Here is a 22,635-nt window from a genome sequence, read left to right as displayed (position 1 = left end):
TCTCTACAAATAAAGGGAATGACAGGAAGAGGATCAATGACTCCTCAGTAGGTGCGAGAAAGACCACAGCGCAGAGGTGGGTTTTCTGACATGCGGTTCCACTTCACTGGATGGGGAGAAAAGACGTCAAATGAATTAATAATAAAGCGCTCGATTCAGAGAGGACCGCAGCCACTGATCAGGACCGGTGGACGTCCCGGACTCAAAGAATGCTCCGACACAACGGAGACTCCCGTGCTCTGACACGGCCTCCCACAGCAGCTCCCCACCCCTCTACAGCGAGCAGGGTTTAATCTAAGCCTTTAAATTACCTCTCTGTCTCTTTATAATGAAAACAGTGTTAGGCCAAGTCAGCGGAGGGGTAAATAAAAACACGCCGCGGAGCTGCACTCGCTTCAAAAGAATTAAGAAGTCATCAACCCAAACACACCGTCCAACCGAATGCAGAGTGTCTGAGGGCGTGAACCGGACTTTGGGAGACTAAAGTCTAAAGTGGGTGCACCTAAGGCCTGTAGGGGGCAGCACACAAGGAGTGTGCATTCGCCTGTAGGGGACAGTAGAGAGCCTGTGTCTGTCCCCAAAGCCTCGAAGGACTGACTTTGGTTCGAGACCACAGGACAGCAGAAAGCAGCAGCGTTATGTAAACACTGGACTGCAAACTTCATCTGATGTGCCATTTGATGTGCCACTTTTTTTTTTTTTTTTTTTTAAATTTATCCAGCGGGCGACAAATCGGGTCACATTTTTGGAAAAACAAGGCATCACAGGTCTTCGCCAGTGTGAAAGTATAGAACTGACAGCAATCTAAAGTTGAAAACATCAAAACACTTGGCTCAACACTTTATTGTACCAGAAAGTTAAGAAAATGGGAAATTATGTATTCACCTTCTCCAAGGTGTCTTACAACATGAGGTTTGTACTGCTCACTAAGATACTTAGGCTAGTTGATCATTTATACAGCTAGGTACTTTTTACTGAAGTAATTCAAGAACCTTGATCAACAAGACTCCAGCAGGAATATCTTCAATAACAAAACAAGCCATAAACACTACGCCACCTGCTGTCCAAAACAACAAATTAGACCAGAATTTATCGCAATGATTTACACCTCAAACAGACTTCAAGAAAAACAACATCCTGCCAAACTGTTGGTACATTGAAAAAATTCAAATCGCAGCTTTCTGAAAGCAAACGTATTTCCGCGTTAATGACGATATTAATGTTTGATAAACGCAGCCCTTTGAATGCATTTGCCTTGGATGTGAGTAATTAGTAATTAACAGCGAATTACTTGCAGGAAAATAATGTCTTGGTAGGATTTAATTAAAGCACGGCTGTGTGCAGAATTATTAAATAACCACTTTTGAAGGTGCCCTCCTGGGGATTTCAGTGGCAATCTCATTACGAGGTCCCCCTGTGATGTGATTCCAGATCGCTGACGGGCACCGCCACCACCGCCGCTGTCCAGACCGCCTGCCCTCTAGGACCGCACCTTGCCCTGGTCAAGTCCCATCCCTAACTACGCAAACACACTCAACTAGGGCAGCGTAAATGAAACCACGCACGCAGAGTGCGGCTCAGAACCCTGACTTGCAGCCTACATGTTGCCTGTTCCAAGTCTCAAAAAGGGACCTGCTGCTGTACCCTGTTGTACCCCTACTGACCCTCAGGGCTCTCACCCCACAGGAAAACATACCTTGTCACTTTCTGCAATACGGCTGCACCTGTAACATTCGTGCTGTAAAATCACTTACAGAGCCCATACTCCAAGGGAAGCTTCTTACCCAGAAAAACACTAATCTGCAGCAGAAATAAAGTCTTTAACACCTGTCCTATGATTCCAGGATTAAAATTATTACTTTATTTCACATGTCATCAGAGTCAATTTACACTTGATAAATTGACTCAATTTACACTTACAATTTACAGGTATTACCAGAATGACTAGCTATGGACATTATGAAAGAAACAGATGGGGGGGGGCTTGTAATTATACTGTTGGGTCAAACAGCAGGGAGCAGGGCTGATGACTTCACCCTCTGCTGCAGGGAAAAGGGACTGTCCAATCCACAAACTGCTGAGTCACCGTGGAACCCCCCCTCCACCCCAACTGCTTTGCAGAAACTGCAACATTTACAGTAGAACCCCCCCCCACCCCCACCAAGACCTCTTGCGCTCCCGTGCCAGGGCAGATGGCCCACATGCTGCGGAAACCACAGGGAGTTACCTAGGAGGAGGGATTCCGGAATATTCCATACGCCGAGCGTTGTGCGCGCCATACTCTGGAAGAAGACTGTGCGATCTGTCATGGGTTCGACCAGACAAGGGAAGGTGTGAGCTGCGTTACTATCATTCACAGCCATCAGATGTAGCAACGGGTCATTTTAAGAGCTCCCCCTTCAGAGAGTTTTCTTCTGGATTTACTGAACAGAACTAAGTTTATTAGCACTACTTATGATAAAACACAGTTGCTTCTTGAAGTCATTTCAGTTAAAATATCACAGAAGTTGTTTATTCTAAAATGATAGATGAATCAATAATACGAATATAACGTTTTTCGTCGTTATAACGTTATTTATAATATTTGTACACAAAGCTACACAGACTGATTTACCCATTTATACAGTAGGGTAATTTTTTACTGCATCAGCTCAGGGTAAGCTCTGTGATTGAGGGAGCTACAGCAGGAGGTGGGATTCGAACCCAGGAGTGAAAAGTGATGGGTCTATCTACTGGTACTGAAACTGAAAAGTCAGTTTCCTTCATAAAGATATGAGATGTTCACTATTTTACTCAGTTACACGGCGGTACAGTGCAGTGAACTGCCCAACTCAAACCCATGTCTTGTTTTAGAGTTATACCTCTGAAAATGTTCTATCAGAGTTTTTTTCCGGAGGCAATGATACCGTCTGTCAGTGTGGAACATTCTTTCTCAGCCCTGTTGGGCAGAAACCAGTACCTCCCCCAGTGCAACTGGTTACAATGAGACACACAAAGTTTGAACCAAAGACTTCCAAGCAAGGGGCTTGGATGGCAAAACCAACTGTCTTCTTCAGTCACTTCCGTAAACAGCAAGCTTCCGACAAAAGACAACACTTCTCTCAACACGTGAACTTAGAAGCAGCGTCGGGCTCCAAACAAGCCATCGGTCAGCATGACCTCTGGGGTGAGGGGCACTGCAGCGGTGGACATACAGCTTGAGACATCTTTACATTCTCAATGCTAATGAATGCCTTCAGAAGGGAACAAGACCACAGAAACAAAAGCCTGGGCTTTCCTGCACTTGTTGGAGAACCTCAGTCTGCACAGCAATAAACAACTATGTGAACTGTAAAATCATGAAGTACACAGCTCCAGAAGAGCTGCTGAAGCCTTTAAGGTCTAGCACAAGAAGGAAGAACTGGATGGTGCAATGAAGGGAAAAGGTCCAACTGTGAACCCCTGGAGCCTGAGGGTTCCTCGCTGGTCCAGCTCTTGGTTCTGGTGGGCACCCTCCCATTTTGGGCAGATGGACACACGATGCAGCCAACCGCCACGGTGGCAGAGCTCCACACAAGGCTCCTTGTGCACTAATCTGCTCAGCTCTGAGGCTCTGCAGTGCCGCATACTCAAAACAAAGACTAAATACCTGATTAAACCCAGCAACTGAAGAGCAACATATGCCTTTGCGGCTGCTGGCTCGGAACGGGCATCCGACACGGCCAGGTGGCGTAAGAGGAATATCTCAGAGCACTGACTGCCAGTGATGAAAGCCTATTAAAAATGACAAGCAGAGATTCAGAGATCCATCAGCCTGTACCCTCCAGCTCCTGGCTGTTCCAGCAGACCCTCTCCCCTAGTGTCTACTGAGGAGCCTCCACCACCAGCTCAAGGCCCAAAACTAGTTTTCAGTGGTCTTTCTTTTAGGATCCATCACCAAGGCACGACTCCCCCACTTCCAAATTAGGGTACATTACATTTACATTTATCCACTTAGCAGATGCTTTTCTCCAAAGCAACTTACAACGAACACTATGTAGTGTTACTAGCCCACACACCTTATTCACCGTGGTGACTTACACTGCTAGACACACTACTTACAATGGGTCACTCATCCATACGTTAGTGAAACACACTCTCTGTGTCACTCACACACTATGGGGAAGCAGAACAGCATCTCTTTGGACTGTGGGAGGAAACTGGAGCACCCAGAGGAAATTCACACAGACATTGGAAGAACATGCAAACTCCACACAGACTGAGTGGGGATTGAACCAACGTTCTCTCACACCACCCAGGCGCTGTGAGACAGCAGCACTACTCGCTGTGCCACCGTGCCACCATGCCACCCAGGGTAGGAAGGAGGTGGTGGTTCATTAAGAAGCAAGCCAATCAGCCAATTCAGAGAGCAACATCACGCAAGCTGGCCAGGACAGATGAGGTGATTTACCTGAACTGTGTAAGAAAACCCAGGCGGAATTATAACCAGAGGCGTTAATCACCGTATGTGAACAGTTTGCCCGCGTCCTCGACAAATATTAAAACTTGCATCACAAGTCATTATCATGAATACCATCACAAGCCACAACATCAACAGCCATGCTTGTGGCTGTCAGCAGAGAGGCCTTAGATGCGACCGTGACCCCATACACAAACCAGTTGCGCAGCAGCAAAAACAGTCTGCTATTAATCCTAGGATCACAGTGTTGATGCCATCTGAGCGAGTCCAGAACCAACATGGGACAGACTGTCAGATTAAATCTGAACCACTTCTCCTCACTGTCCAAGAGCTGTTGACATTAACTACTATCAAAATGGACGATCAAACAAACACTATGTTTTGAAGCCAATTCTCCATTGAAACATCAAATAATAGATTATTATTATTATTGATTAAGTAATTTGATTCTTTTCTCCAAAGCTACTTCCACTGGTTTACCCCTTTCATACACCTGGGTCATTTTTATTGCATAAACTCAAGTACCTTGATAAAGGGTACTACAGCAGGAGGTGTGATTCAAACCCAGGTCCTTCAACAATAAGATGATGGCTGCAAGGACTGCACTACACCCATACATGGTTAATACAAACCAATAAGTTTGTATATGTATTTCCTTAGTTCACAGGGTGTGTAGGGGTATGAAATGATTACTTTTAGGGAGGACAGGGCAGCGACAGTGCCCGCTGGCCAGGCAAACAGCGTCAGAATCCTGCTCTCTGTTACCACCTCTCCACACTGTTTATTTAGCAAGGCTCTCTGTCCTTACCACTGTTTATGCTGCTCCAATGCACCCCAGTCCAAGTGGATCCTGTGATGACTCGCTGACTGACAGCTCACATACAGCGAGAACATACAAGGGCTACCAACACCAAACACGGACAACAGCGGACAGAGATGTCACGTGTGCCGCTAAACACAGCAGGGCCCAAATGTAAATGGCCCTCATCTGATCCTCTCTTCATTCCGAGGGGTCCTGAGCGACAAAAACCAAAGGGTTGCGTTTTGTCCTCGGGAGACTTTGGCAGCATTAGACAGTGCGGCGAAAACAAAGTTTAATGTGAAACAAGATATTGATAATCCAGCAGTACAGAGTGCCTCCATTTCCACTCCAATTTCCTTTGGGATTCATGAAGTCCTTATCTATGAGTGCATTCACTCATCCACCTAACTGTCCAGCAGTCCTTCCACTTATCTGTGAATCCATCCAACCACCTATGTACCAGTCCATACATCTACCCATCTACATCTGTTTCTGAAACGATGGCCTGACCTGCAGAATTTTTGCTGCACAAGAGTCAATGGGATGGAGTTCAGCTTTTTTTAAAACTGTATTTTGCTAATAAGACTGTATGTCATCCCATCATTGTTCTGCATATTTAAAATGACCGGATCTCAAAAAGCAATATAATAACAGCACCACTTTCCTTCGAAGGTGCTGCAAGATAGGCTGATAATCATTGTCTCTTAGAACAGCTCAGCTCTTACTTTGATTGTGATTAATATGACAAACATTTTTACTATTACTGTTATTAACACTTAATGCACACTTGCTTATTAGAGGCTTCTACTGAAAGAAAGCTGCACAGCGGCACATCTGCAATAAAGAAAAGGTGAGAGGAGGGAACCTCAAAGGGTCTCTCGCAACAGAAGGCACACTTCAGAGACTGGTCGCAATCAGCGCCACCGCTTGGGGGTAAAATCAAGGTTCACTTCAGCTGTTTCCAAGTTATACACTTTTTTTATTATACAGGCCTGTCCGGGAATGGAAATCAGTTGTCTATTTTTAACCAAAAATCACACAAATTTCAATTTGTCCATAAAATAATAAGCAAGCAATCTTTAACATACAGAAATTCAGTGCTTGCTTCTCACTTTTCACTACAGTCTTTTTAACACAGGGGCAGCATGTGGCGTACTGGTTAGGGCTATTGGCTCGCAACGTGAAGGTCCCAGGCTGATTATCCAACATTTGCCCTAGTCAGCAATATAAGACAAAGGTTAATAATAACAGCAATGACACATCCCCGGGTTTTTGACATTTTTTCAGAAGATGCCTGTATAATGAAATGCATCCAGCCTCCACTTGAATCCACCCATATAGGTGGATTTTTACTGAAACAGGTCACCTCCTGATCAGAGGTTCAACAGCAAACCAATCAAATGTCTTTACTGTCTCTAGGTTACCATACCACAGCCCGCACCACTGTTCTGGGTCCTCACCTCTTTCTCACACAACAAAAGTTTAATTTATCACATCTTGTACATGCAACCTACAGCTCTACCTACCTTAAAACTCAGACTTCTCAGAAGATGCTTCAGTTGTCTACACTATATGTTTAACATGGACTGTGAATTTACATTCATTAATTTCTCTGATGCTTCTTTCCAAAGTCTCTTACAGCATGAAGTCTGTACACTTATTTACCCATATACAGTTGGGTTACTTTTACTGTGTTCAGGTTAATTCCTCGATTAAGGGTGCAACAGCAGGAGAGTGGATTTGAAACCGTGGCTCTCAACTGCAAGGCAAGAGTTTTAACCACTGCGCACCCTACTGCCCCCAGATTCCTCTATATGTCCTCAGTGCCTCTTCACTATAATGGGGATTAACAGACTCTTCACAGAAGATCCTCAACGCTTCAGTGGTGCATTAAAAGTTCAGACTTGAAAGGAGACTCAGAAAGCTTTGTCTGGAAAACCCAGCTAACAGAGCCATCAATCAGGTAGTGGTAGCGCGCATCACAATGCACAACATCTTTAACTTGACACTGAGCTTTGTTGAAGGCCTGCGTTCTTCGCAGTGAGCGCCCATGGCTCCGGAACATCCAACAAGTCAGTGAAGAATGTAGCAGGAGGGAGCGAGAACACAGCTTTGTTCTTCAGAGTCAAAAAAGACAGGGAAACCACTTCCAGCGAAACGGCACTGCCATAGCTTCTATGACTCATCTGCGTTGCACTCTCCAAAGGCCATAACCCGTATTTGTGGCTGACTGGCATGCAGCTTTCAAACGTGGAGCATGAACAAAACCAGCTCTCTCATGGGGACCTCTGGAGGTCAAGAACCAGCAGCTGGATTCAGTGAACCCGGAACGACGAGTAAACCGTGGCACCATGTCCGCTACAACAGAGCAGAAGCCAGAGTGATAATGCGCTCCGACCTGGCAGCAAGATCGACATGTTCATAGATCGGACGAGCCGGCATGGGAGGTTTGCACAACAGTCCCAAAGGTTTTCACATTAAACCAGGCTTCAAACACTGTGCTCATCAGGTGCTAGTGACAGATGACCAAGTCCTCAAAAGAGAGGACCGTTCGTTGCCACACCAACACTGGGTGAACTGGAAATTAAACTGCACTGCAGCACTTTCGACTCGTAGCGACACAGCAACACCGGGGTCATTATCATCCTGCTCGTCCAGCCTTGGTGAGGAGATCCGGGGTGCCAAATTGCACCCACGTTGCATCAGTCCTGAAGCATTCCCATTCTGCAAAAAAAAATCAATCAACCAGAGATGCCCCCCGCAATCAAAAAGCAAATGCAGTGCTACCGCAACTCCTGCAGGTGTGACAGCTCAGCCACAGTGCACTGTATCACACACACATCTAGTTACATGGAGCTTGTAAATGGCCTGTACAAAGACTGACGAACAAATGGTGCGTGTGTATTTGTGTGTGTGCAGGCGCGTGTGTTGGGTTGGGGCAGAATGTGACAGCAATTTGTTTTTTTTTTTCCCCCTTCCTTAGAGAAGTCAGCTTCCTGCTTGGGCTTCACAAGAGGCTGAAGTTACAAATTGTAAACGCCAACAAATCAGACCTTTGAGGAGGAACCTGTCACAGCCTTGAAGAGTGGTTTTAGGTCACCATGTCAGTTTTACTGCATCTCGAAGAAACTCCCCAACCGAGCACACGGTCAGCACTCCGCTGTGAGTGACGGACGTCTCAAAGGCGTCCCCCACCAGAAAAAGCTTTCACGCAGCTGCTGGCCTGCCGTTTGCTCCGATCAAAACCACTGCATCGCGTCTGAGGGTGGGACTGCTGACTGGACGCCAGCCCACCCCACCCGCATACAGGAGGACGACACAGAACGCAGCAGCAGCAGCATCTAGTGTGGGGCTACCGATAAAGAAAGTCTACGCTGGAGGTGCAGAATCTAACTGTGTGTCTACTATATTTCAAATTTTAAAGAAATTACATAAATGAAGAGGTCATGAACAATGTGTAACTAAAGTGACTCCCACCTCCTCACCACCATTTAACTGAACAACTTAAATATATGCCAACACCTTTGGTCAACAGTAGCTCCCGGCAAGACTGGATGTGTAACGGCCCGATTTAAAATGAGATAACATGTATAACATTTAACTGGAGAGGTGGCCAGGTTGTGGTGGGGGGTTCCATTAGCATACAGATAGTACGCAAGTAGGTTCTGAATGCAGACTATGTATAAACAAAAAAAAAAACAAAAATTCTCATACTAAGTAATGTCAAAAAAAAATCAAGGGCAGAACACGCAATGCATTATGGGAGCTGCATAAAACAGCCCAATTGAAGAGACAATGATTTAGTTTTAAATGACAATATTCAGTTGCACTTACTGAACCGCTGGTCTGCCGGTAAATGTTTAATAATGCTCTCTGTGCAAGGCACAGAGCGCGTGTTGACAGAAGCACCAAAGTAATGACAAAAAGAAGCTGAAAAGACAATAATTTAAATGAAATATTCAGACAGCAAACAGTAATACTTATGACGCTTCAAGATATTCACCGAGCTGTTTCTTTACACATCTCGGTTAATATTTAGCTTGAGAGCCAGAGACATTAATGCAGGAAGAGGAGCAGGGAAAACAAATCAATATGTGAACAATTACTAAAAGAACTTTTAAAACATGTTTTTAGTTACCGTTTACAAGTGAAATGTTTTTAAAAAAAAAAAAAATTTGTGCAGATTACACCAGGCATTTATACATATGATTTATGCCACTCACCACAAATATAAGGTCAATACAATTTTTTTTCTTTTAATAGAAAAGCTGACCTTTGACCTTTTGAGGAATGTCTTCTATGATTTCCTGTGACTGTGAGATCTCTTTTCTTATTTGACCTCACAATGTTCTTGTTTTGTAAATGCCAAACAGGAGACGAGTGCTGAGAAGCAGGGAGGTGGACAAGTGCAGAGAGTTCCAGTCCCACCAGTCCTACTGTGTCCTCACATCTTTCCGTGCGGTGCATTACGTCACCTTCTTTTGAAATATTCAACATACTGTCACGCTCAAAAGTACTACAAGCACTTTCACGGCATTCATATTGCAGCGGAAGGCTGTGTGCATCCTTAATGTAATAATGTGCCAGGTTCTTACAATCTGACTTGCTTGGGGGGGTTATTTCAACATGGTACTATGTTCGGAGTACAACGGACATGAGCCTGGGAATCTACATACTAGTTTTGAACCTTTTGAGTTATTAAGGCTTCCTGGGAGAAAGCGCAAAACGAACAGCTCTAGTTCCCCTAAGAGCTGCACAATAATAAGCACCCATGAGTGTCATCCCTTACCAGCAGGTCTGTGGAAAGCACTGGAGATGGTGGGATGCTGCGAAGTGAGGAAGAGAAGGCAGCGATACAGTGGGTGGGCAGAAAAGAAAGTGGGATAGTCTCTGACTAACACTGTTAGTAACAGTTCAGTAACTCACTAACAGTTTACTTACACAAACATAATATACCTGTTTGCATGCACGGGCTCTCGACTTCTTCTTCAAACATACTTTTCTGAAGCATCGCCCCCAAACACACACACACACACACACACACACACACACACACACACACACACACACACACACACACACATTCAACTCCCCCGTGTGTGATGAGCCCACACCCACTGACTCTGCCACGGCGTTTTCAATCAAACCAACAAAGTTCTCACAAGGAAGGAGGAGGAGGACGTCGGGGAGGAGGACTCGTCACAACTCGGACGGACAGACAGACACATGATGGACATGATCATGGATAGGATGAGGTGGGAGGTGGACCGTGGACCGATGGGAGCGCAGAGTCACAACAAGTGGTGTGTGGTGGCTCGCTTGCACTTCCTACTTTTTGATACGTGACACACACTCACACGCACGCTCTGACTGTCGCGCGCACCAGTCCCGAACCCCCCGTGCAGAAGGCGGACACACTCACATTTCACCACCCTCTCCGTGGTCGACAACTTGGGCTCGTCATTTGGCTTGTTTTCGGACATCTCCAGCGCGGTGGATCTCGGTCAGTCAAGTGTGTTGTGTTCGAAGATCCTCAGTAAGTCTGTCCTGAAACAGCCCTGGTCTCCCACGATCGGGACACCCCTCGACCTCAGTCTTCTTCCTCCAACACGCCAAAAAAAAAAAAAAAAAAACCCCAAAAATAAAAAAAAAAAAAAAAGAAACCCCACTCAACAGTGCAATAGTACAACACTCGTCCACACAGCCAGCACCGCTGCTCCGCTGTACAATGTATCACTTTCCCCGAATCTCCGCCCCCTGCGCCCTCCTCAACCTACCTTCAGTTCCGCTAGATCCGCCCCCAAATAAAACACGGCCGTTCATTGGTCCAGAGAACCCCCGCTGCTGGTCGCGAAAATACCCGCCCCTCGCTCGACTATTAGTCCCTGTAGCGCTAACGAACCAATGGCTGCGGCGTTTGAAGTCTGAGCATATGGTCCGTGCTCAGCGTATGGACGAACTACCTGTCAATCTCTGTCGGGTATGTCCGCTTTCCCTTCGCTCTGAGCTTCGTCATGATCCCACTGCTCAGGGAGGGGATGGAAGAGGTGCCAGGGTGCAGAGGGAGCGTGTGAGTGTGTGTGGTGCACCAAATGCAAGACACGCGACACACTTAACACAATTAAAAAAAAAAAAAAATATTTCAACCCTTTGGCCCACTGCAGAGCACAGCAGAAAGAAGGGAGACGAAAACAACCCAGCTGGAACCACCACTGGTAGAAGTGTCAGAAAATGCATATTCTGACTGTGGAGTTCAGCACAGTTAATGAGCATGAACCTCAAAGTACTGAGTTATAGCATAATTTCACAAGGCCTCTTTGTTCTATTTTTCACCCATACCATTTGGAGCAATAATTTAAACGTGCTCTGCAACTTTGTATAATGACGATATCCTTCATTCTGCATATCAGAGGATTGCAATTATAACGTGACAGAAAGTACATTTTGGGCACTACACACTGACACTGCCCTCTCCCCCGTTTGCATTAGTCAACACTTGCATCTTACACTACTTACACTTTATCTGTTATATTGAGACATGTCCTTGGTGCTTTTTGTTGGACCACTGAAGAACACAGGCAGCAGTTCCAGTCCCCTGGACTAGAGACACGCACTTTAATTAATACCAACTTCATGCCCAAATTATCCAAATAATCATTTTAATGAAGTAATGGTCTAATCCAGAGTGAAGTTGAGCAGAATACCCTTGGTCACACAATGCTGAGACCACAGACTTGGAGCCTCAAACTACATCTGTACAGGTTTACATTTATTTATTTAGCAGACACTTTTCTCCAAAGCAACTTCCAATGAACTCTATGTAGTGTTATCAGCCCACAAACTCTCTCTGTCACTCACACACTATGAATGAACTTGAACAGTGTGTCTTTGGACTGTGAGAGGAAACCCAAAGAGACACAGGGAGAACTTGCAAACTCCACGCAGACTGAGCGGAGATCGAACCCATGTCCTCCTGCACCACGCAGTTACTGTGAGACAGCAGCGTTACTCATTGTGCTACCCTTTTCATGGTTTTTACAGCAAGGGCCTTTTGATACATTTTGATAGTGACAAGTGTCCATCCAATTCATTGTCCGTCTATCCATCCATCCATTTTATAGAACGCTTGTCTAAGGTAGAGTCGTGGTGGCAATATTGTGTTCAGTAAAAAAAAAAATGTAAGTGCTGCAGCGTGAAGGGAAAGCATGTAGAACAATACCACAGATCATTAACTATTAAATTAAACAAATAAACAATTAAGCCAGGGGAGTGGGATGAATGGAAAACTCAAACAGGCACCTCCCTTCACAGACACGGTCAGGTACCAGTGTCTCGGTCAAGGTTAACTTCATTTGAACGCTGGTTTCCCAGCTTAATGAGCACATGTTCAGAATGACTATGTATTATTTTTGAGGTCAGTTGGAAGAGGCCAGACACTTACTGATCTTTCTGTTAGAGCCTGTTTGGTCCTGCAGTTGTACATGGGTTCAGGTCAGGCCCGCCCAGTGTGGTCTACATCATGGCTCCAGCTGTGGCTCGAGGAGCTGATTCATGTAACCTGAACAAACAGAGCATTCTTTCTCTAGCGCTGACACTGTTATGTGTTTAAAGAGAGATGTGAAAACCTGCCCAAAAGAGCATCCCTTTAGCAGCGGCACTTCAACACATAGTTCAAATTCACACACGGGAACTTCTCATCTTTAGCTAAACACATTTTGGACATAAAATGATACATTATGACCAATATGTTCAAGAAGCAAGCGCTGTACAGAAACAAGCAAACCAACTGATATGCAATACGTAATTAGTCACAGAATATTGTGAAATTCTACACAAATTTGTCTTCACTCGTCATTTAGCATATTTTGATATTAGAATCTAAAGGGAATAAGAACAGCAGGAACATGTATAACTGCAAGAATCACGTGAAATAACATGTTGTGAAAGAAGGTGTATGCCAGATCACTCAAAATTCTGCCTGAGTTGTAGAAGAAAAATCTTGTCTATTTGAGAGATCACACTTGTTTTGTATTGCAGAGAGCTATATAATCTCCCCAAAGGCAAAGTAACATTAAAACAAATCTATGTCTCTTAGCACACTAGGAAAGTGGTATTCAGACTTTAATGAAAAAAACAGGAAGTGTCCACTAACACCACACACAACCATTATTAATTCAGAAATCAGAGCATCCAAAAGGGAGCAGTGAGCTGAATGAAGGCAGGAAAAGCAGGGAACTAATCACACGTCTTTGCATGTGGCCATGGTCGTTTCTCATCTGCTGTCACCCAGATACCGCACCTGTTGCAATCGATCAATACCGCTGGCAAAAAGTTAGAACATTACGACTTTTATTAACTGGAGTAACTTGTGACAATTGACAGTACCATTTGGGAAATATTAGGAAAGACATGGAAATTAAACAAACTTGTAACTGGTTCTTTGAAAACATCCCCCCACCCCATACACACACATATGGTTTCTTTGCCATGTCTTTGCAGAAGCCTATTACACATTTACAGTGTAATTATAGTATCACTGTAAAATATATTAACTCCCTGGTTATATATACACGATTTCACTGACATTTCCCTACTTTTTCTGCCCGCTTATTTTATGTGGAAACGATCTGCGATATGACCCAGCTCCCAAACTGTGAATGTTCTGCTGGGTATATTCTGCACTCTTCGCAATGAGAGAATCTGTAACTTTTCAAACCCGTGCCACACAGTGATGAAGGGCTGCTCACAGCTGGGGGGTGAGAGCTTCACAGCTGCATTCGGGACCCGCCACAGTACCCACACATGATCTCAGCCCTCAGCCCTTCCTCACTGTCACGTTACACTCCCTGTAACAGGGACAGCTTCCAGTTTCTTGGAACCAGATTTATTTTTTGAATATATGCACAATAACGTTCAAAAGCTACTGAAATTACCCGCTACATCCTTTTTTCTGACCACAGAAAATTAGCTGTATATTAAACAGTCATTATGCAGGAAGACATGATGACATGATCTGTCATTAATTCAGTTGATGGTGCCAGCCCGGTCTTTAACAGAACTGCAACTTACAAGAAATTACAGAGACTATTTAAACTGTTTTCAGTTGCTTATGGACACGACTAAACAAAGACTGCACACATCTTGAAACAAACTGTCCAGAAATCACAAACTGTATATATTTTGTGTATATCCTCATGTAACAAACACATCTTCTGTATATATTCTGAATGTCACTTAAAACATTTTCCTACAGTGCATTTGTAGACATCTAGAGCTCTGTTCTTCTGACAGTTGTGCTGCAAGGCCTCATGGGAATTTTTTCAGGCTGAGTGTCTGTAAAAAATACAGTATTTTCCAGTGACCGTGTCTCTAATCAAAGCCTATGATGATAAGTTTACACTACGTGCTGAAAAACAAAATGAATGAAGATGGATTGGGAGCAAAGACATGAATTATTAAACACATTTTCCCCTCGGAAAATGACATCTCATGAAAAGCAGTCTCTGGTGACACACGCCGGCACGTAATCAAGTTAGAACTTATATGAAATAAAGATGAGTTTAGTCCTCAACAGCAAGAAGGAAGCACACCAAAACCATACATTACATAACGGGGGTTATAATTTCAGATGTTCTGCTTGGAAAAAGGGTTGAAGAACCGTAGACTAGTGCAAACGACAAAAAACAGCAAGCAGTCATGAGCCAGAGTCAGATGGATGCCAGCACAAAAATTGAAGACTAATTGTTTGGCAAGAATATGCAGTAAATAGTTACATTTATGTGACACTTTCCTCTAAATCAGATTAAAGTGTTCTGTCTGTACACTGACCTGGGATATTTTTTTTCTGTATCAGAGTGCTATGATCCTGGAAACTACAGTCAGTCCCGCGACGACCACTGTCGTGACTATCGCGATCGCGGTACGACGATCACGACACTCGGCGAAACTATAGGCCTAATCTGTTAACGGGCGACATGTTTTTTTAAAAAAGTGTAGGATTTTCTTAAAACACAATTTCTTGTATTTAACGTTAGGTGGACAGCTATTATCAGAACACTATCAGATTTTTACGGCAATTCTTACCTTCTGTTTAATTACCAGGTCCCCTCAGGTGTCGCTCTCCAGACCAACGGTCGTGCTTTGTAAAGCGCACGCGCGTTCGCTCACTTTGAAGTTGCTCCCGCGCAAACGGGAAAAAAAAAAAAAAACTCGCGGAAGGCAAAGACAAAAGTATGTGAGGAATAAACTTGATATTTCTCGAATACAAGCTAAATACATAGGCAGCGTTTCAACAGAGGTCCATCTTATTTTTTTTTTCCCATAGAAATGAAGCTGTGATAAACCTGAGGCTTAGTGGAAACACGCAAACAGTTGAGACTCGGAACATACTGAAGCCAACATTTGTGTCTTGTTTCTATCATCTCGAAAAGAAACTTGAAGTTTCTTCCTTTTCATGAGAAAACAGAAAAAACATGTATCCATATGTCATCTGCATAACACTATTAATTATATTTATTATTAATTACATGTCATTCACATATATGTAATAAAGTGGTAGAATGTTAAACTATAATAAATTATAACTATATATATATATATAATACAATATACAATATAAATAGATATATATTTTTAATAGAGTCCCTTTTTCAGTTCAGTTTCAGCAATACGCTGACCCAGCAAATATTATCACATACAGTAGTCCCAACACAACTGGATTAAGTAAACATACTGCAGATGGATTGTACACAATGAAATTAAACTGAGTCAAAATCCAAAGGAATTGTGTTGCATTAACTAATTTTAATTAAGTAAATTGAACAAGTAGTAAAATCATGTTGAGTGAACACTGTCTGTTAGAAGTCTAAATAGATTGGAACATTTTATTGCAGCGTGATCATATCACTTTTTGATGACTGTTGAATTCCACTTGGACTTTATGCAATATAATTATGTTCTCATCTCAAACATACATGTATTAAGTTGATTGTAAATGTATTGTTTTAGTATTTTCAGTAGAGCTACTTTCTATTTTTTTCGGTGGGATTCAAATCTGCATCCTTTCGAGCAAAACTACAGCTCTAACTACTGCGCCACCCGCTGTCCATGTATAAAAGCTAATCGTGAAAAGTGAGCCAGTACTCAATTTCTGTATGAGAGAGATTACCCCACGTGCTTAAACTATATTATTTTATGGATGAATTAAAATTACAAGGGGGTGCGGTGGCGCAGTGGGTTGGACCACAGTCCTGCTCTCCAGTGGGTCTGGGGTTCGAATCCCGCTTGGGGTGCCTTGCGGCGGACTGGCGTCCCGTCCTGGGTGTGTCCCCTCCCCCTCCGGCCTTACGCCCTGTGTTGCCGGGTAGGCTCCGGTTCCCCCGTGACCCTGTATGGGACAAGCGGTTCTGAAAATGTGTGTGTGTGTGTGTGTGAATTAAAATTTGTGTGACTTCTATAATTAAAAGTACAGACCTACGTATATCCTGGAGTCTTAACAGGGTGCCTGCTGTTGTACTCTTGAGACAGACACTAAACCTTTATTGCTGAATTAAAAATATGTGTGCAAATGGGTATCGCTTAGGTTAAACGTATGAAGAAATTAATACAATATTAAAAAATGAAATTACATTACATATTGACTGCCTTTCTGTCATGTTTCTCGGTGGAACATGGAAAAATCCACCCACACTATGTTTATTCCTTTCTAATGGCACAATGAATGCGAAGAAGAGGAGAGTGTGTTTTTAAGCTACATGTGAACTGCCGATTGAGTTCTTCTCAATATTTGCCTGGAGGGGAATGTGAAGAAACAGAGGAACATCTGATTTGAGAAATGAGTGATCACTGGTGCAGTGAAGGCTGTTCCTCTCAGCCTACCTTCCAGCTGAAACTGTAATTGGAGATCATAAAAGCACTTGTGAATGGTTGTTGTCGGAAATACCAACATTTCTGACTGTCGGGTATCACACTGAATTAGTTTCTTACAATTTTTTTTAGTGTTGCTCCTTTCTAGCAAAACAACATTGTGAATTGTGATAGATAGATAGATAGATAGATAGATAGATAGATAGATAGATAGAGCTCCCTGAGGAAACTGTATCAGGCTACAACTGCGTATATTCAGAGCAGCAACTGAGGTTTGAGAGTGGATGGAGCACATCTTCAGCATTCCAATGTTACGTGCCAACATCCCAGCCCTTTTACTGACCTGTTAGATAATAATTCACATTTAAACAGCCCTCACTGTGTGTTGCTCAGCTTGCAGAGGGAGTAAGCCCAGGTACTGAGATAAGCACATGTGCAAATGAAAACGATGAGCTAACTAATAACATATACATGTAATCACCAGGTACTCCCAGAAGAAAAGTGCAGCTGGTCAAAAGCATGACGCTAGTCTTCCTGAGCCTGCAGGAGTGACAGGCAAGGCAATATATGCATGCAGGGATGATAAAAACTTCAATGCATCATCTGAGAGTGTGTGATCATGGGTGCCTGAACAGTTTCTGTCAAAAAGAAATCAGTGTTTTGCTGGAAGGGCTGGGAGAAAGTGCCCATCAAGTGTAGTGCAGGGACTTGATTTATTCATGGAGGCTGTATAATTTCTTTTATTGTCACAATGGCAAACTTATGCACGCGGTCTGTCTAAATAAATGCACCCCTTAGCCTGAAACTGGGCCTCAAACACAATAAGAGTCCAATAAAAGAAGAAACACAACAGCAGCTGTGGTTAGAAAACATATCTTCTGAATATAATGAAGAACAGTGTAAGTGCTGTTAGTCCCGTGATCACATCCATTCTGCAAATAGATATATTTCCTGATGTCAGCTAAATCTGAAGTCCACTACCGAAGAAAGGTAAAATGCTGATCACAAACCTTTCCCAGGTTATGATGAGGATGCAGCACAACAATGGCACACCGTGCATCTAACAAGATTACTGTATTGAGTTACACTGTCCGCTCCAGAAGATGGAGATGGTGTTTGTAAACAAGAGGACCCCAGGGCTCATCGATTGCCCAGGCCATACCGCTGCACATCTGACGGACAGCAGCAATGTCTCCTCAGCTGGGATCTGCTGCCTAAACGCCACAACAAAGCATAGCTCTACTGTAGTAACTATATAGTAACGGTCCTGTCTTTACCTTAACAGCAGTGACGCATTATTAGAGCAGGTATCTACCTGAGATGTATGATTTGGTGGCATTTGATTTGATTTGGTGGTTCTTTGGTCCAATTTAAATGTTCTTAGACAGCACGAGGCAAAATTGTTGAAGCGGAAGGACCCAGGTTTTAATCCCTTACTGTTGTAATAGCTTTGATCAAGGTGTACACACACACACACACACACACACACACACACACACACACACTGGCTGAAGCTGCTTGTCCCAAGCGGGGTTGTGGCAAGCCGGAACTTAACCTGGCAACATAGGGCGCAAGGCTGGAGGGGGAGGGGACACACCCTGGGCGGGATGCCAGTCCGCCACAAGGCACTCCGAGCGGGACTCGAATCCCAGACCCATCAGAGAGCAGAACCTGGTCAAACCCACTGCACCACCGCACTCCCATTTTATCAAGGTATTTAGCCTAAATTAATACAGTAGAAATTACCCAACTGTATAAATGAGTAAATCATTGTAATTCTTGTAGTGTACAAACCTCACACTGTAAGTCACCTTTGACCAAAACCATCACTTAAATATAATAGACCTAAGGGACATTAAATACTTAATTTTTCTAAATTTCCTTTTTTTTTCTAAAAAATGGTGTAAAAAGAATGCTGAAAGTACAGCAAAATCAGACTTGTAATCAGCAGTTTGGTGTAATTTGTGGTCTAAACAAACACACATGCACACATACAGCGAACACTCTCACACACACAGACACAAGCTCACTTGCAGGTTTTTAATCCCGCAGTTGCCGTGGCAGCAGTAGTGAAGCATCTAGCCTCTGGTTGTGGAGCCGTAGAAACAACGATAACGCGGCGTATCATTAAGGAGGGTCGTTGTCACTGGGTACCTGCGGTAATCACAGTAACGACTCCGATGCAACACGTTAAACCTCGGGAGCGTCATCACGGAGCAGCGCCTGTCAGGCAGCCCGGGAGGTGATGGGTTTAAAATGCCAGACCCCCCTGGCCATCGAGCATTTGACCAGGCGAAGACACCGTGTGAACAAATGTACTCCTACGGCTTTCTGAAAAAGCCAATTTGGTCAACTCGGTCACTCATTGTTTCCTTTTCTCCCTACGTGAGACCACGTCAAAATATCACTCCTTGGCTTAGTTCCTCTGTCCAATTTTACCTTAATAACCAAACAGAATTTCGCCACTTTGATTCCAACATCTAAGCGTTTAGGCAGGAGGAGCAACAGCTCATCAGATACCGTGGGAGCTTAAATACAAACAACAGTACACAAATACTGTGAGCAGAAATTAAAGATCTGCTTTGTTTCAGTGGGCTGCACATCACAGAGTGTTGGAATTGAGCACAGTAGTACCCGAAGCAGCGGGCACCCAGCACCGCAAGGCTTCTCCATCCTATGTTCAACATATGCTGCCAATTAGCAGCCAGCGTCGCGTCGTCGCCGGCGACGGCCTGAGTGATGTAACCGAGCGCTGAACCTCACGACGCAGACAGACCGGGGGTCTCGACAGGATCCTGACATGGGGGCTGCTGTTTTAACCATTTTCACTGAGCGACACTGCCAGAAAAACAGGGTCTACTTTTCCAGATCCCAAGTCTCGGTCGCCAGAACCAACATCATCTTAATAGCTGTCCTTCTTTGCTACGGGCTGAACTTTATAAATGATTAATTTTGTGAGCGCTTGCTTGGACCTGAACGAATCAACGGGAACAAACATGGCAGTCTTTTTGCATTATTTAGATTTGTCATCAACATGCCATGAAACATTACCTCCTAATTCCAAAAGGGATATGGTCTGAAAATAAGTGCTGGTAATATTTATAACAAGGCCACATCAAGGGACCATGAAAAACAGAAATGAGAACTTTTGAGTCACAAAGCTTTACAAGAAATGCTTTACACTCTTCCAGTAATTGTTTATGCATGTACTGACTTACAGTGTGTGCTGCCTGCAGCAAGGCTTTTCTCACATTTCATGTCCATATCCAGTGCTTTATTGGCTAGGGCTGTGACTTGATTATGTCAGCACATTGCAAATGAATTCAGGCAAGGTGGACAGATTTTTTAATCAAAACAATGGGCACTGAACCAAACCGCCCCACTGCGGAGCGAACCCCACCGCCCGAGGAACAAGCCACTCCCACCACATGGCTAGCCCACCCACTGAAGAACTAGCTCCGTCATCCAGAAGCGAAAGGGGAAATGGCACATTTTCAGGCTTGAAAAATCATCTGGCGCCTATATAACTGCAGCACCTCGGCAGGAACGTCAGCGTTGCACGCCATCCCTACGGCCCCTGGCGGGAGGTAAGGTGGGGTGGAGTGGGGTTGCACGACTCCATTTATAACCACCATGCTGCAAGGTGTCTGCACAGGTGCTGCTCTAAAAGGCCTTGCACCCCTGCGCTGTGCTCATGTTGTTTTCAGTGAGCGCAATACAGAGGAAGTAACCACACTTGTCAGGGCGAAAGCTGAACGAGTCCACTGGGTGACCCGAAGCACTGGATGAAACGGGGAAACCGCTTAGCCTAATGAACTAAGTGTAGGTCCATTGATGCTAGCCTGGCACACGAGCCCCCGCTGCAGCGTTTAAATTGGTCCTCCCTGAGTGCCCCGGTTTAATTTGTGTTCTTGGGCATCTTAGGGGCGGAGGGTGGGAGCACAGCCAGAGGTATTGGGCGGAAGGCTGGGGCAGTCGAGGCAGCCCTTCTGCATCATTCAGCAGATGCAACGTATATGAGGGGCTGGTCTGTTGCTATGGAGCTGGCATGTGCGCTCTGCTTTCTGCTCTTGGAGACGTCCCAAATATGACTTGGCAGGAGCAGGATTTGGGGGCGGGTTTAGCGGCGAGATCGGTCCTTTCTTGTAGGTGTGTTTACCTCCACGAACCCCCAGTGTTTTCTAAGGTCTCCAGCTGGAGCAGGTACGGTCCACGGTTCGCTTCTCACACACGACAGCGCTGGGGAGAGAAGCATGTTCTTCTCATCTCGCATGGATGATTTTTTAGCAAGAGACAAGATATGGATTCACATAGCATCATAAGTGACTCCGTGTGGGCTTGATATGAATCTAAAAATCGCAAAAATCCCAACAGCAAAATGAAAAAGTACAAACCTTTTTTAATCACACTTATTGTTGTGGCTCCGCTCTGAGGACTAGGCAGTAAAATGTGACACCTAGAGAGGTATAAATGGTCCCTTTATCAATTTCCTGTGCCCAAGACCCTCACAGCTGAAAACTAAAATTAAAACCGTTTCTGAAGATCAACCGCTTGCCACATCTCTTTGAAAAATGAATCACGAGGTTTTTATTCGGATGTCAACATGAGGTGTTCTCCAGCTGCCTCACGCTACTCTCCTTTCGAAAACCACAGCTGGAGCTAGAGGTCCTTGAACACCCCTGTGCTAAAGACATAAACACGGCATCGGTCCACGGCATACAGGCTCTCTGTTTCTCGCTCTCTTCTGCGGATCACAATTCCCTGAAAACCACCCGCTTGTTCTTCGTGCCAGGACCACGTCCAAGGTCCTGACCTTGATACTAGAAACAGCAAAAATATTTTCTGAAAGCATTTCCAACACCTTTCCAATGTGCAACAGCACTTAACATGGCAGGTAATGAATTCAAGGTGGGGTGAAGCGACATGTATTGGAGCGTCACTTCAGCGACGCCCTGGCGCAAGCCTGCAAGCCAGGAGAGCAGCTCCTCACTCCACACCACTGGACTTCCACAAAACACCAAGTCCTGCTGGTGGTCTTTAACACTTACTTGTCCTTGGTACGCATTTCCCACAGAAAATAAAAGCAAACCACGCGCAAGCAAAACCACAGTGGACCTCCGCAGCTCCCTTAAAACACGAAATGCAGGAAGATTTTTTTGACACAGACACAAGCTTGCTTGTCTGGTAACACCATGTTACTGGTTCACATACCTCAAGTAGCTGCCTATAGAAGGAACATTCAAATTACAAATACATAGGTAATCACAGCAGATGGTGTGAAACTCATTTTTGGAGCTGTCAGGAGAGAAATGGCTGTGTATGCTGGGAGGGATTCAGCAGCTCTGAGGGACAGAGGGAGCTCCTTCAGCTACTTCAGAGACAAAACTCACACCCCTTGTTAGTGGGACCACCAAGAGGCCAGCACTTTCGGCGAGGTGCGGGGAACAACAGAAATAATAGCGAGAAGCACAGCAAAGACTAACAGCTGCTTTGCGGCTCAGCTACTTTATGGCCTGTCAAGGCTGGAACT

General features: G+C 44.5%; 1 protein-coding gene and 1 long non-coding RNA gene across 3 annotated transcripts in view; both read right to left on the bottom strand.

The window, feature by feature from the left end:
- Positions 1-10,976, bottom strand: part of LOC108938780 (serine/threonine-protein phosphatase 2B catalytic subunit alpha isoform-like) — a 69,557-nt gene extending 58,581 nt beyond the window's left edge. For both annotated transcript variants that reach the window (XM_018759675.2, XM_018759676.2), the window contains exon 1: positions 10,663-10,976. In XM_018759675.2, the coding sequence (XP_018615191.1) occupies positions 10,663-10,723 (61 nt within the window). In that variant the 5' untranslated portion in view covers positions 10,724-10,976. The remainder of the gene's footprint in view (positions 1-10,662) is intronic.
- A 3,557-nt stretch (positions 10,977-14,533) lies between these two features.
- LOC108938751 (uncharacterized) lies at positions 14,534-15,373 on the bottom strand. Its single transcript, XR_001966457.1, has 3 exons — positions 15,324-15,373; positions 15,069-15,199; positions 14,534-14,573 (listed from the first exon to the last, which is right to left on the bottom strand). It is a non-coding gene; the product is annotated as an uncharacterized LOC108938751 (long non-coding RNA).
- Positions 15,374-22,635: the final 7,262 nt, after the last annotated feature.

Source organism: Scleropages formosus, chromosome 5, assembly GCF_900964775.1.
Source record: "Scleropages formosus chromosome 5, fSclFor1.1, whole genome shotgun sequence".
NCBI lineage: Eukaryota > Metazoa > Chordata > Actinopteri > Osteoglossiformes > Osteoglossidae > Scleropages > Scleropages formosus.
Note: the sequence above shows the minus strand (reverse complement) of the source record. Positions and strands in the feature narration are given on the sequence as shown.